The sequence below is a fragment of the Necator americanus genome, chromosome X, assembly GCF_031761385.1.
Source record: "Necator americanus strain Aroian chromosome X, whole genome shotgun sequence".
Lineage (NCBI taxonomy): Eukaryota > Metazoa > Nematoda > Chromadorea > Rhabditida > Ancylostomatidae > Necator > Necator americanus.
The window spans coordinates 23,882,684-23,896,189 of NC_087376.1; the positions used below are offsets into that span (position 1 = coordinate 23,882,684).

General features: G+C 59.1%; 1 protein-coding gene across 1 annotated transcript in view; it reads left to right on the forward strand.

Annotated features, from left to right (window-relative positions):
* The window catches only part of RB195_025154 (uncharacterized protein), a gene marked incomplete at both ends in the record, with an annotated part of 48,622 nt that extends 36,135 nt beyond the window's left edge, over window positions 1-12,487 (forward strand). The window contains one exon of the mRNA XM_064213181.1: window positions 12,413-12,487. Coding sequence (XP_064069063.1) covers window positions 12,413-12,487 — 75 coding nt within the window. The remainder of the gene's footprint in view (window positions 1-12,412) is intronic.
* Window positions 12,488-13,506: the final 1,019 nt, after the last annotated feature.

Genomic DNA, 13,506 nt, shown 5'->3' on the forward strand with positions numbered 1-13,506 from the left:
ACCCGTCGCACCCGCTTCTATAGGTATCTTGCGCCGGTGGACCCGTCGCACCCGCTTCCATAGGTATCCGGCACAGGTGGACCCGTCGCACCTTCTTCTATAGGTATCTGACGCCGGTGGACCCGTCGCACTCGCTTCCATAGGTATCTGGTGCCGGTGGACCCGTCGCACCCGCTTCTATAGGTATCTTGCGCCGGTGGACCCGTCGCACCCCCTTTAATAGGTATCTGGCACCAGAGCCCATTCTGGTGCCGGTGGACCCGTCGCACCCCCTTCTATAGGTATCCGGCGCCGGTGGACCCGTCGCACCTGCTTCTATAGGAATCTGGCGCCGGTGTACCCGTCGCACCCGCTTCTATAGGTATCTTGCGCCGCTGGACCCGTCGCACTCGCTTCCATAGGTATCTGGTGCCGATGGACCCGTCGCACCCGCTTCTATAGGTATCTGGCGCCGGTGGACCCGTCGCACTCGCTTCCATAGGTATCTGGCGCCGGTGACATTCTGACGCCGGTGGACCCGTCCGGCCCCTTCTATAGGTATCCGGCGCCGGTGGACCCGTCGCACCCGCTTCTATAGGTATCTGGCGCCTGTGGACCCGTCGCACCCCCTTCTATAGGTATCTGGCGCCGGTCTGGCGCCGGTGGCACGTCCGCTTCTTCTATAGGTATCTGGCGCCGGTGGACCCGTCGCAGCCGCTTCTATACGTATCTGGCGCCGGTGGACCCGTCGCACCAGCTTCTATAGGTATCTGGCGCCGGTGGACCCGTCGCACCTGCTTCTATAGGTATCTGGTGCTGGTAGTCCTGTGGCAGCCCCTTCTATAGGTATCTGGCGCCGGTGGATTCGTCGCACACGCTTCTATAGGAATCTGGCGCTGGTGGACCCGTCGAACCCCCTTCTATAGGTATCTGGCGCCGGTGGACCCGTCGCACCCGCTTCTATAGGTATCTGGCGCCGGCGCACCAATCTGGCGCCGGTGGACCCGTCGCACCTTCTTCTATGGGTATCTGGCGCCGGTGGACCCGTCGCAACCCCTTCTATAGGTATCTGGCGCCGGTGGACCCGTCGCACCCCTTCTATAGGTATCTGGCGCCGGTGGACCCGTCGCACCCTCTTCTATAGGTATCTGACGCCCGTGGACCCGTCACACACCCTTCTATAGGTATCTGGCACCGGTGGACCCGTCGCACCCGTTCCTATAGGTATCTGGCGCCGGTGGACTCGTCGCACCCTCTTCTATAGGGATCTGACGCCCGTGGACCCGTCACACACCCTTCTATAGGTATCTGGCGCCGGTGGACCCGTCGCACCCGTTCCTATAGGTATCTGGCGCCGGTGGACCCGTCGCACCCCCTTCTATAGGTATCTGGCGCCGGTGGACCCGTCGCACCCGCTTCTATAGGTATCTGGCGCCGGTGGACCCGTCGCACCCGCTTCTATAGGTATCTGACGCCGGTGGACCCGTCGCACCCCCTTCTATAGGTATCTGGCGCCGGTGGACCCGTCGCACCCCCTTCTATAGGTATCTGGCGCCGGTGGACCCGTCGCACCCGCTTCTATAGGTATCTGACGCCGGTGGACCCGTCCGGCCCCTTCTATAGGTATCCGGCGCCGGTGGACCCGTCGCACCTCTTCTATAGGTATCTGGTGCGGTGGACCCGTCGCAACTGCTTCTATAGGAATCTGGTGCCGGTGGACCCGTCGCACTCGCTTCCATAGGTATCTGGCACCGGAGCCCATTCTGACGCCGGTGGACCCGTCCGGCCCCTTCTATAGGTATCCGGCGCCGGTGGACCCGTCGCACCCGCTTCAATAGGTATCTGGCACCGGACCCGTCGCACTCTTCTATAGGTACCGGTGGACCCGTCGCAGCCCCTTCTATAGGTATCTGGCGCCGGTGGACCCGTCGCACCCCTTCTATAGGTATCCGGCGCCGGTGGACCCGTCGCACCCCTTCATCGGTATAGGTATCTTCGGCGCCGGTGGACCCGTCGCACCCGCTTCTATAGGTATCTGGCGCCGAGGAGGCCCGTCGCACCCGCTTCTATAGGTATCTGGTGCTGGTAGTCCTGTGGCAGCCCCTTCCATAGGTATCTGGCGCCGGTGGACCCGTCGCACACGCTTCTATAGGTATCTGGCGCCGGTGGACCCGTCGCACCCGCTTCTATAGGTATCTGGCGCCGGTGGACCCGTCGCACCCCTTCTATAGGTATCTGGCACCGGCGCAGCATTCTGACGCCGGTGGACCCGTCCGGCCCCTTCTATAGGTATCCGGCGCCGGTGGACCCGTCGCACCTTCTTCTATAGGTATCTTGCGCCGGTGGACCCGCGGCACCCCCTTCATTAGGTATCTGGCACCGCGCACCCCTTCTAGGTACGCCGGTGGACCCGTCGCACCCCCTTCAATAGGTATCTGGCACCGGCGCAGCATTCTGACGCCGGTGGACCAGTCGCACATTCTTCTATAGGTATCTGGCACCGGCGCAGCATTCTGACGCCGGTGGACCCGTCCGGCCCCTTCTATAGGTATCCGGCGCCGGTGGACCCGTCGCACCCCCTTCCATAGGTATCTGGCGCCGGTGGACCCGTCGCACCCGCTTCTATAGGTATCTGGCGCCGGTGGACCCGTCGCACCCCCTTCATTAGGTATCTGGTGCCGGTGGACCCGTCGCACCTTCTTCTATAGGAATCTGACGCCGGTGGACCCGTCGCACCCCCTTCAATAGGTATCTGGCGCCGGTGGGCCCGTCGCACCCCCTTCATTAGGTATCTGGTGCCGGTGGACCCGTCGCACCTTCTTCTATAGGAATCTGACGCCGGTGGACCCGTCCGGCCCCTTCTATAGGTATCCGGCGCCGGTGGACCCGTCGCACCCGCTTCTATAAGTATCTGGTGCCTGTGGACCCGTCGCACTCGCTTCCATAGGTATCTGGCGCCGGTGGACCCGTCGCACCCCTTTCAATAGGTATCTGACGCCGGTGGGCCCGTCGCACCCGCTTCCATAGGTATCTGACGCCGGTGGACCCGTCCGGCCCCTTCTATAGGTATCTGGCGCCGGTGGACCCGTCGCACCCGCTTCCATAGGTATCCGGCGCCGGTGGACCCGCTTCACCCCCTTTAATAGGTATCTGGCACCGGAGCCCATTCTGGTGCCGACGGACCCGTCGCACCTTCTTCTATAGGAATCTGACGCCGGTGGACCCGCGGCACCCCCTTCATTAGGTATCTGGCGCCGGTGGGCCCGTCGCACCCCCTTCTATAGGTATCTGGCGCCGGTGGACCCGTCGCACCCCCTTCTATAGGTATCTGGCGCCGGTGGACCCGTCGCACCCCTTCTATAGGTATCTGGCGCCGGTGGACCCGTCGCACCCCCTTCTATAGGTATCCGGCGCCGCTGGACCCGTTGCACCCGCTTCAATAGGTATCTGGTGCCTGTGGACCCGTCGCACTCGCTTCTATAGGTATCTGGTGCCTGTGGACCCGTCGCACTCGCTTCCATAGGTATCTGGCAGCGGCGCAGCATTCTGACGCCGGTGGACCCGTCCGGCCCCTTCTATAGGTATCCGGCGCCGGTGGACCCGTCGCACCCGCTTCTATAGGTATCTGGCGCCGGTGGACCCGTCGCACCCGCTTCTATAGGTATCTGGCGCCGGTGGACCCGTCGCACCTGCTTCTATAGGTATCTGGCGCCGCTGGACCCGTCGCACTCGCTTCCATAGGTATCTGGTGCCGGTGGACCCGTCGCACCCTCTTCTATAGGTATCCGGCGCCGGTGGACCCGTCGCACCTGCTTCCATAGGTATCTGGCACCGGCGCAGCATTCTGACGCCGGTGGACCCGTCCGGCCCCTTCTATAGGTATCCGGCGCCGGTGGACCCGTCGCACCTTCTTCTATAGGAATCTGACGCCGGTGGACCCGTCCGGCCCCTTCTATAGGTATCCGGCGCCGGTGGACCCGTCGCACCCGCTTCCATAGGTATCTGGTGCCGGTGGACCCGTCGCACCCGCTTCTATAGGTATCTGGTGCCGGTGGACCCGTCGCACTCGCTTCCATAGGTATCTGGCACCGGCGCAGCATTCTGGCGCCGGTGGACCCGTCCGGCCCCTTCTATAGGTATCCGGCGCCGGTGGACCTGTCGCACCTGCTTCTATAGGAATCTGGTGCCTGTGGACCCGTCGCACTCGCTTCCATATGTATCTGACGCCGGTGGGCCCGTCGTACCCGCTTCCATAGGTATCTGGTGCCGATGGCCCCTTCGCACCTGCTTCTATAAGAATCTGGTGCCTGTGGACCCGTCGCACTCGCTCCCATAGGTATCTGACGCCGGTGGACCCGCGGAACCCCCTTCATTAGGTATCTGACGCCGGTGGGCCCGTCGCACCCCCTTCTATAGGCCGGCGCAGCATTCCGACGCCGGTGGACCCGTCCGGCCCCTTCTATAGGTATCTGGCGCCGGTGGACCCGTCGCACCCCCTTCTATAGGTATCTGGCGCCGGTGGACCCGTCGCACCTCCTTCTATAGGTATCTGGCGCCGGTGGACCCGTCGCACCCCCTTCTATAGGTATCTGGCGCCGGTGGACCCGTCGCACCCCCTTCTATAGGTATCTGGCGCCGGTGGACCCGTCACACCCCCTTCTATAGGTATCTGGCGCCGGTGGACCCGTCGCACCCCTACTATAGGTATCTGGCGCCGGTGGACCCGTCGCACCCCTTCTATAGGTATGTGGCACCGGTGGATCCGTCACACCCCCTTCTATAAGTATCTGGCGCCGGTGGACCCGTCACACCCCCTTCTATAGGTATCTGACGCCGGTGGACCCGTCACACCCCCTTCTATAGGTATCTGGCGCCGGTGGACCCGTCGCACCCGCTTCTATAGGTATCTGGCGCCGGTGGACCCGTCGCACCCGCTTCCATAGGTATCTGACGCCGGTGGACCCGTCGACCCCCTTCAATAAGGTATCTGGCACCGGCGCCCCATTCTGACGCCGGTGGACCCGTCCACCCCCTTCTATAGGTATCTGGCGCCGGTGGACCCGTCGCACCCGCTTCCATAGGTATCTGGTCCCGGTGGACCCGTCGCACCCCCTTCAATAGGTATCTGGCACCGGCGCAGCAATCTGACGCCGATGGACCCGTCGAACCCCCTTCTATAGGTATCTGGCGCCGGTGGACTCGTCGCACGAGCTTCTATAGGTATCTGACGCCGGTGGATCTGTAGCACCCGCTTCTATAGGTATCTGGTGCTGGTAGTCCTGTGGCAGCCCCTTCCATAGGTATCTGGCGCCGGTGGATTCGTCGCACACGCTTCTATAGGTATCTGGCGCCGGTGGCGCACCCATTCTATAGGAACTGCGCCGGTGGACCCGTCGCACCCCTTCTATAGGTATCTGGCACGGCGCCCATTCTGGACGCCGGTGGACCCGTCGAACCCCCTTCTATAGGCATCTGGCGCCGGTGGACCCGTCGCACCCGCTTCTATAGGTATCTGGCACCGGCGCAGCATTCTGGGACCCGTCCGGCCCCTTCTTCTATAGGTATCTGGCGCCGGAGCCCTTCTAGTGCGGGTGGACCCGTCGCACCCCCTTCTAATAGGTATCTGGCACCGGCGCCGCATTCTGACGCCGGTGGACCCGTCCGGCCCTCGTCTATAGGTATCCGGCGCCGGTGGACCCGTCGCACCCCCTTCTATAGGAATCTGGTGCCGGTGGACCCGTCGCACCTTCTTCTATAGGTATCTTGCGCCGGTGGACCTGTCGCACCCCCTTCTAGGGGAATCTGGTGCCGTTGGTCCCGTCGCACTCGCTTCCATAGGTATCTTGCGCCGCCGGACCCGTCGCACTCGCTTCCATAGGTATCTGGTGCCGATGGCCCCGTCGCACCCGCTTCTATAAGTATCTGGTGCCTGTGGACCCGTCGCACTCGCTTCCATAGGTATCTGGCAGCGGCGCAGCATTCTGACGCCGGTGGACCCGTCCGGCCCCTTCTATAGGTATCCGGCGCCGGTGGACCCGTCGCACCTTCTTCTATAGGAATCTGACGCCGGTGGACCCGTCGCACCCCCTTCTATAGGTATCTGGCGCCGGTGGACCCGTCGCACCCGCTTCTATAGGTATCTGGCGCCGGTGGACCCGTCGCACCTCCTTCTATAGGTATCTGGTGCCGGTGGACCCGTCGCACCCCTTCATAGGTATCTGGACCCGTCGCACCGCTTCCATAGGTATCTGGCACGCCGCTGGACCCGTCGCACCCCTTCTATAGGTATCTGACACCGGTGGACCCGTCGCACCCCCTTCTATAGGTATCTGGCACCGGTGGACCTGTCACACCTCCTTCTATAGGTATCTGACGCCCGTGGACCCGTCACACACCTTTCTATAGGTATCTGGCGCCGGTGGACCCGTCGCACCCTCTTCTATAGGTATCTGACGCCGGTGGACCCGTCGCACCCCCTTCTATAGGTATCTGGCGCCGGTGGACCCGTCGCACCCCCTTCTATAGGTATCTTGCGCCGGTGGACCCGTCGCACCCCCTTTAATAGGTATCTGGCACCGGAGCCCATTCTGACGCCGGTGGACCCGTCCGGCCCCTTCTATAGGTATCCGGCGCCAGTGGACCCGTCGCACCTTCTTCTATAGGAATCTGGTGCCTGTGGACCCGTCGCACTCGCTTCCATAGGAATCTGGCACCGGCGCAGCATTCTGACGCCGGTGTACCCGTCCGGCCCCTTCTATAGGTATCCGGCGCCGCTGGACCCGTTGCACCCGCTTCAATAGGTATCTGGTGCCTGTGGACCCGTCGCACTCGCTTCTATAGGTATCTGGCACCGGCGCAGCATTCTGACGCCGGTGGACCCGTCCGGCCCCTTCTATAGGTATCCGGCGCCGGTGGGCCCGTCGCACCCCCTTCTATAGGTATCTGGCGGCGCTGGATCGGTCGCACCTCCTTCTATACGTATCTGGCGCCGGTGGACCCGTACCGTCGCACCTGCTTCTATAGGTATCTGGCACCGGCGCAGCATTCTGACGCCGGTGGACCCGTCCGGCCCTTTCTATAGGTATCTGGCGCCGGTGGACCCGTCGCACCCGCTTCCATAGGTATCTGGCGCCGGTGGACCCGTCGCACCCCCTTCCATAGGAATCTGACGCCGGTGGACCCGTCCGGCCCCTTCTATAGGTATCCGGCGCCGGTGGACCCGTCGCACCCGCTTCTATAGGAATCTGGCGCCGGTGGACCCGTCGCACCCGCTTCTATAGGTATCTGGCGCCGGTGGACCCGTCGCACCCGCTTCCATAGGTATCTGGCGCCGGTGGACCCGTCGCACCCCTTCTATAGGTATCTGGCGCCGGTGGACCCGTCGCACCCCCTTCCATAGGTGATCATTGGCGCCGGTGGACCCGTCGCACCCTCTTCTATAGGTATCTGGCGCCGGTGGACCCGCCCGTGGCACCCCCTTCTATAGGTATCCGGCGCCGGTGGACCCGTCGCACCTGCTTCTATAGAAATCTGGTGCCTGTGGACCCGTCGCACTCGCTTCCATAGGTATCTGGCGCCGGTGGACCCGTCGCACTCGCTTCCATAGGTATCTGGCACCGGCGCAGCATTCTGACGCCGGTGGACCCGTCCGGCCCCTTCTATAGGTATCCGGCGCCGGTGGACCCGTCGCACCTTCTTCTATAGGAATCTGACGCCGGTGGACCCGTCGCACACCCTTCAATAGGTATCTGGCACCGGAGCCCATTCTGACGCCGGTGGACCCGTCCGGCCCCTTCTATAGGTATCCGGCGCCGGTGGACCCGTCGCACCCGCTTCTATAGGTATCTGGCACCGGCGCAGCATTCTGACGCCGGTGGACCCGTCCGGCCCCTTCTATAGGTATCCGGCGCCGGTGGACCCGTCGCACCCCCTTCAATAGGTATCTGGCACCGGCGCAGCATTCTGACGCCGGTGGACCCGTCGCACCCCCTTCTATAGGTATCTGGCGCCGGTGGACCCGTCGCGCCCCCTTCCATAGGTATCTGGCGCCGGTGGACCCGTCGCACCCGCTTCTATAGGTATCTGGCGCCGGTGGACCCGTCGCACCCGCTTCCATAGGTATCTGGCACCGGCGCACATTCTGACGCCGGTGCACCCGTCCGGCCCCTTCTATAGGTATCTGGCGCCGGTGGACCCGTCGCACCCCCTTCTATAGGTATCTGGCACGCCGGTGGACCCGTGCACCCCCTTCTATAGGTATCTGGCGCCGGTGGACCCGTCGCACCCGCTTCCATAGGTAGGCCTTCTAGGGTGGACCCGTCGCACCCCCTTCAATAGGTATCTGGCACCGGCGCAGCATTCTGACGCCGGTGGACCAGTCGCACCCCCTTCAATAGGTATCTGGCACCGGAGATCATTCTGGTGCCGGTGGACCCGTCGCACCTTCTTCCATAGGAATATGACGCCGGTGGACCCGTCCGGCCCCTTCTATAGGTATCCGGCGCCGGTGGACCCGTCGCACCCGCTTCTATAGGTATCTGGTGCCTGTGGACCCGTCGCACTCGCTTCCATAGGTATCTGGCACCGGCGCAGCATTCTGACGCCGGTGGACCCGTCGCACCCCCTTCTATAGGTATCTGGCGCCGGTGGACCCGTCGCACCTTCTTCTATAGGAATCTGACGCCGGTGGACCCGTGGCAGCCCCTTCCATAGGTATCTGGCGCCGGTGGATTCGTCGCACACGCTTCTATAGGTATCTGGCGCCGGTGGACTCGTCGCACGAGCTTCTATAGGTATCTGATGCACGTACACCATTCTGGCGCCGGTGGACCCGTCGCACCCGCTTCTATAGGTATCTGACGCCGGTGGACCCGTCGCACCCTTCCATTTAAATTCTGACGCCGGTGGACCCGTCCGGCCCTTTCTATAGGTATCTGGTGCCGGTGGACCCGTCGCACCTTCTTCCATAGGAATATGACGCCGGTGGACCCGTCCGGCCCCTTCTATAGGTATCCGGCGCCGGTGGACCCGTCGCACCCCCTTCAATAGGTATCTGGTGCCGGTGAGACGCCGTCGCACTCGCTTCCATTGGTATCTGGCACCGGCGCAGCATTCCGACGCCGGTGGACCCGTCCGGCCCCTTCTATAGGTATCTGACGCCGGTGGGCCCGTCGCACCCCCTTCTATAGGTATCTGGCGCCGGTGGACCCGTAGCACCCCCTTCTATAGGTATCTTGCGCCGCTGGACCCGTTGCACCCGCTTCAATAGGTATCTGGCACCGGCGCAGCATTCTGACGCCGGTGGACCCATCCGGCCCCTTCTATAGGTATCTGGCACCGGTGGACCCGTCGCACCCCCTTCTGGGGATAGATCTGGTGCCTGTGGACCCGTCGCACTCGCTTCCATATGTATCTGACGCCGGTGGGCCCGTCGTACCCGCTTCCATAGGTATCTGGTGCCGATGGCCCCTTCGCACCTGCTTCTATAGGTATCTTGCGCCGCTGGACCCGTTGCACCCGCTTCAATAGGTATCTGGCACCGGCGCAGCATTCTGACGCCGGTGGACCCATCCGGCCCCTTCTATAGGTATCTGGCACCGGAGCCCCATTCTAGTGCGGTGGACCCGTCGCACCTTCTTCCATAGGAATATGACGCCGGTGGACCCGTCGCACCTTCTTCTATAGGAATCTGACGCCGGTGGACCCGCGGCACCCCCTTCATTAGGTATCTGGCACCAGAGCCCATTCTGGTGCCGGTGGACCCGTCGCACCTTCTTCTATAGGTATCTTGCGCCGGTGGACCCGTCGCACCCGCTTCTATAGGTATCTGGCACCGGCGCAGCATTCTGACGCCGGTGGACCCGTCCGGCCCCTTCCATAGGTATCCGGCGCCGGTGGACCCGTCGCACCCCCTTTAATAGGTATCTGGCACCGGAGCCCATTCTGGTGCCGGTGGACCCGTCGCACCTTCTTCTATAGGAATCTGACGCCGGTGGACCCGTCCGGCCCCTTCCATAGGTATCTTTCGCCGGTGGACCCGTCGCACCCGCTTCTATAGGTATCTGGTGCCTGTGGACCCGTCGCATTCGCTTCCATAGGTATCTGGCAGCGGCGCAGCATTCTGACGCCGGTGGACCCGTCCGGCCCTTTCTATAGGTATCTGGTGCCTGTGGACCCGTCGCACTCGCTCCCATAGGTATCTGACGCCGGTGGACCCGCGACGCCCCCTTCATTAGGTATCTTGCGCCGCTGGACCCGTTGCACCCGCTTCAATAGGTATCTGGCACCGGCGCAGCATTCTGACGCCGGTGGACCCATCCGGCCCCTTCTATAGGTATCTGGCACCGGAGATCATTCTGGTGCCGGTGGACCCGTCGCACCTTCTTCCATAGGAATATGACGCCGCTGGACCCGTCGCACTCGCTTCCATAGGTATCTGGTGCCGATGGCCCCGTCGCACCCGCTTCTATAAGTATCTGGTGCCTGTGGACCCGTTGCACTCGCTTCCATAGGTATCTGGCAGCGGCGCAGCATTCTGACGCCGGTGGACCCGTCCGGCCCTTTCTATAGGTATCCGGCGCCGGTGGACCCGTCGCACCTTCTTCTATAGGAATCTGACGCCGGTGCACCCGTCCGGCCCCTTCTATAGGTATCCGGCGCCGGTGGACCCGTCGCACCTGCTTCTATAGGAATCTGGTGCCTGTGGACCCGTCGCACTCGCTTCCATAGGTATCTGGCACCGGCGCAGCATTCTGACGCCGGTGGACCCATCCGGCCCCTTCTATAGGTATCTGGCACCGGAGCCCCATTCTAGTGCGGTGGACCCGCTTCACCCCCTTCAATAGGTATCTGGCACCGGAGCCCCATTCTAGTGCGGTGGACCCGCTTCAGCCCCTTTAATAGGTATCTGGCACCGGAGCCCATTCTGACGCCGGTGGACCCGTCCGGCCCCTTCTATAGGTATCCGGCGCCAGTGTACCCGTCGCAACTGCTTCTATAGGAATCTGACGCCGGTGGACCCGTCCGGCCCCTTCTATGGGTATCCGGCGCCGGTGGACCCGTCGCACCTGCTTCTATAGGAATCTGGTGCCTGTGGACCCGTCGCACCCCCTTCTAGGGGAATCTGGTGCCGTTGGTCCCGTCACACCCCCTTCATTAGTTATCTGACGCCGGTGGGCCCGTCGTACCCGCTTCCATAGGTATCTGACGCCGCTGGACACGTCGCACCTCCTTCTATAGTTATCTGACGTCGGTGGACCCGTTGCACCCCATTTCACAGCTTTCTAGCGTCGAGGCACCAACTCGACGCAGGTGGACCCGTCGCTTTCCCCTTTTTGAATTTCTTGACTAACACACCCACACACAGACAAAAACGTGGCAGAATAAACCTGTTATTATATATCATGATCATGATGGTAGTGTATTCATTGGATAGTGCTGCGGTCAAACGCTTGTCGAAATTTTGCTGTTACTCTTAACATTTGTTACTTGCAAATCAATTTGCTCGTGTTAAGTGTAGTTAATGGTATCAAACAATTCTGAAAATGAGGGATGAAAATGTGTGGCGTACCGATCATTGGATGAAATGCTGTTATTCTTCCTGTTATTGTTATTATCGTTTAAGAGTACTAATATTGTTGGTGGTTGTAGTGTAGCTGGTGAGAATTTCGATTGCTACTGTCCTGTCGCGAACCGCCCTAGGCCTTTCTTTCTTCTGTGGTTGATACATTTATATCAGACGTGTCTCTGTGGATACAAACACTGACTTGATGCACTAGCTAACCCTCGCCCAGTGCTAGGCTAGTGTAGGCTAAACTAACGCATTCCAAATGGATTGATTAACCCCAGTCATTTTATGTTATCTTCTTATCTTTATCTTGCATTATTATTGTTATTCACACTTCTCTTCGTCTATCTTAATACCACTTGTTGACAAAGCATAACTAAGCGTATGGGTGGGCAGTTTTGCAGCCAGATCCTTTGGACCTTGCACAAAAGAAGAAGGAAACATTTGAAGAGTCCTTGTCAGAAGTGTAGAAAGGCCGCAGAACCAAAATAAAGGTCAAAATCGCACTTTCTTTATTTTCGTGTTATGGCGCTACCATGTGTCATATGTCTTGTGTGCAGTAGGAAGTAGTCCGCGTAGTTATTCAATCAACGTTTGAGAAAAAGCGTTAAGTGTACCATGAACAGTAAAGGTACGCATAAAATAACGAACATGCTAGTTGTCTTACGAATACCCAGAAATGAACTAATTAGAAATCTTTCCATTAACCACTGAGATTACGAGATTTATCTATTCTAACTCGATGATAACTCGTCTGAGTGAAAATGTTCCTGACCGCGATCGAATGCCAGCACAATCAATATGAAAATGATTGTTTCACTGTCATACGTTAAGCTTTTATGTTTATGCTTCAGGCGATCATTTCAGGAAGTTCAGCACCATTTAGTGCTTCCGCTAGGCGTCTTCTCGATGGCGTCATTGTGTCAACTCAATCCACTATGATTTCCTTTGAACTTTCTCTGAATAGTTCTTGTGTAATTGTTATTATTCTCTTCTTGGTCGCACGACTGAGAGTTGTTCTTTTGTTATGGAGATTCTCCTTTCTGCAAACCTCCTCGTGACAACCTCTTTTCCAGATAACTCCCTTCTCTCGGTTGTCCTCCCAGATTCGTTGCGCGCGATTTTATTGCTCAGCTTCTAACTGCTTCTTTCATAGCAGGCAACATGAGTACCCTTACTACCACGAAGAAATGCTCTGACTTTGTTTATCTAACAACGATTGAAATCATTCCTCATAATTGCTGACTGTCTCGGTATTTTACTTACAAAACATGTCTTTTTCCTCTCTTTTCATGTACTAAAGAGAAACGTCTTTTTGATGTTTTTGTCATCATTTTGTTGATTCTCCTTTTTAGTGATGTGTCGCGAATTAATAAATTGGTAAAATGGTACAGTTATACTGCAGCAAACGCATAGACATGTGCTTACCATGAAAAATTAGTTCTAATGTGCTTGGACTGTTTGAATACTATTTCCCACATTTTCTCAAGCAAGAAAAAAATGTTATTCGAAATCGAATAATGACGAACTAAAGTACGTCAACGTGTTTAACGTATAACACCACTACTAAATTTTGTCCCAAAATCCGTCGCAAAGTGTCGGAATTCTTGGGAGTGGGCAAAATTAAATTCAATTGGCTACTTATTCATAGGTTTCACTTGGTTGGGCAGTTGAGGAGAACCCACTGGCTTTCGACCACTGCGCAGCTGGATGCGGCGCGTGTACAAATGTGAAGCGGTGCAACTGAAATCGTCGTGAAAAACGGGGTTTTTTACGCTGTTTTTTTATTAGGATTAGTTAGATTTTGAAAATACCACACGAAAGCAAATGAGCTGCTGATTTCGAGTATTCTTTAAGAATTTAGTCCTGACAAGTGTGTGGCCTGAAAACAAGCAAAGTTTCTCCAACCTTCGTTAATCACTTTTGCACCTCCACAATCCTGTCATTGGCATATCCCGCGG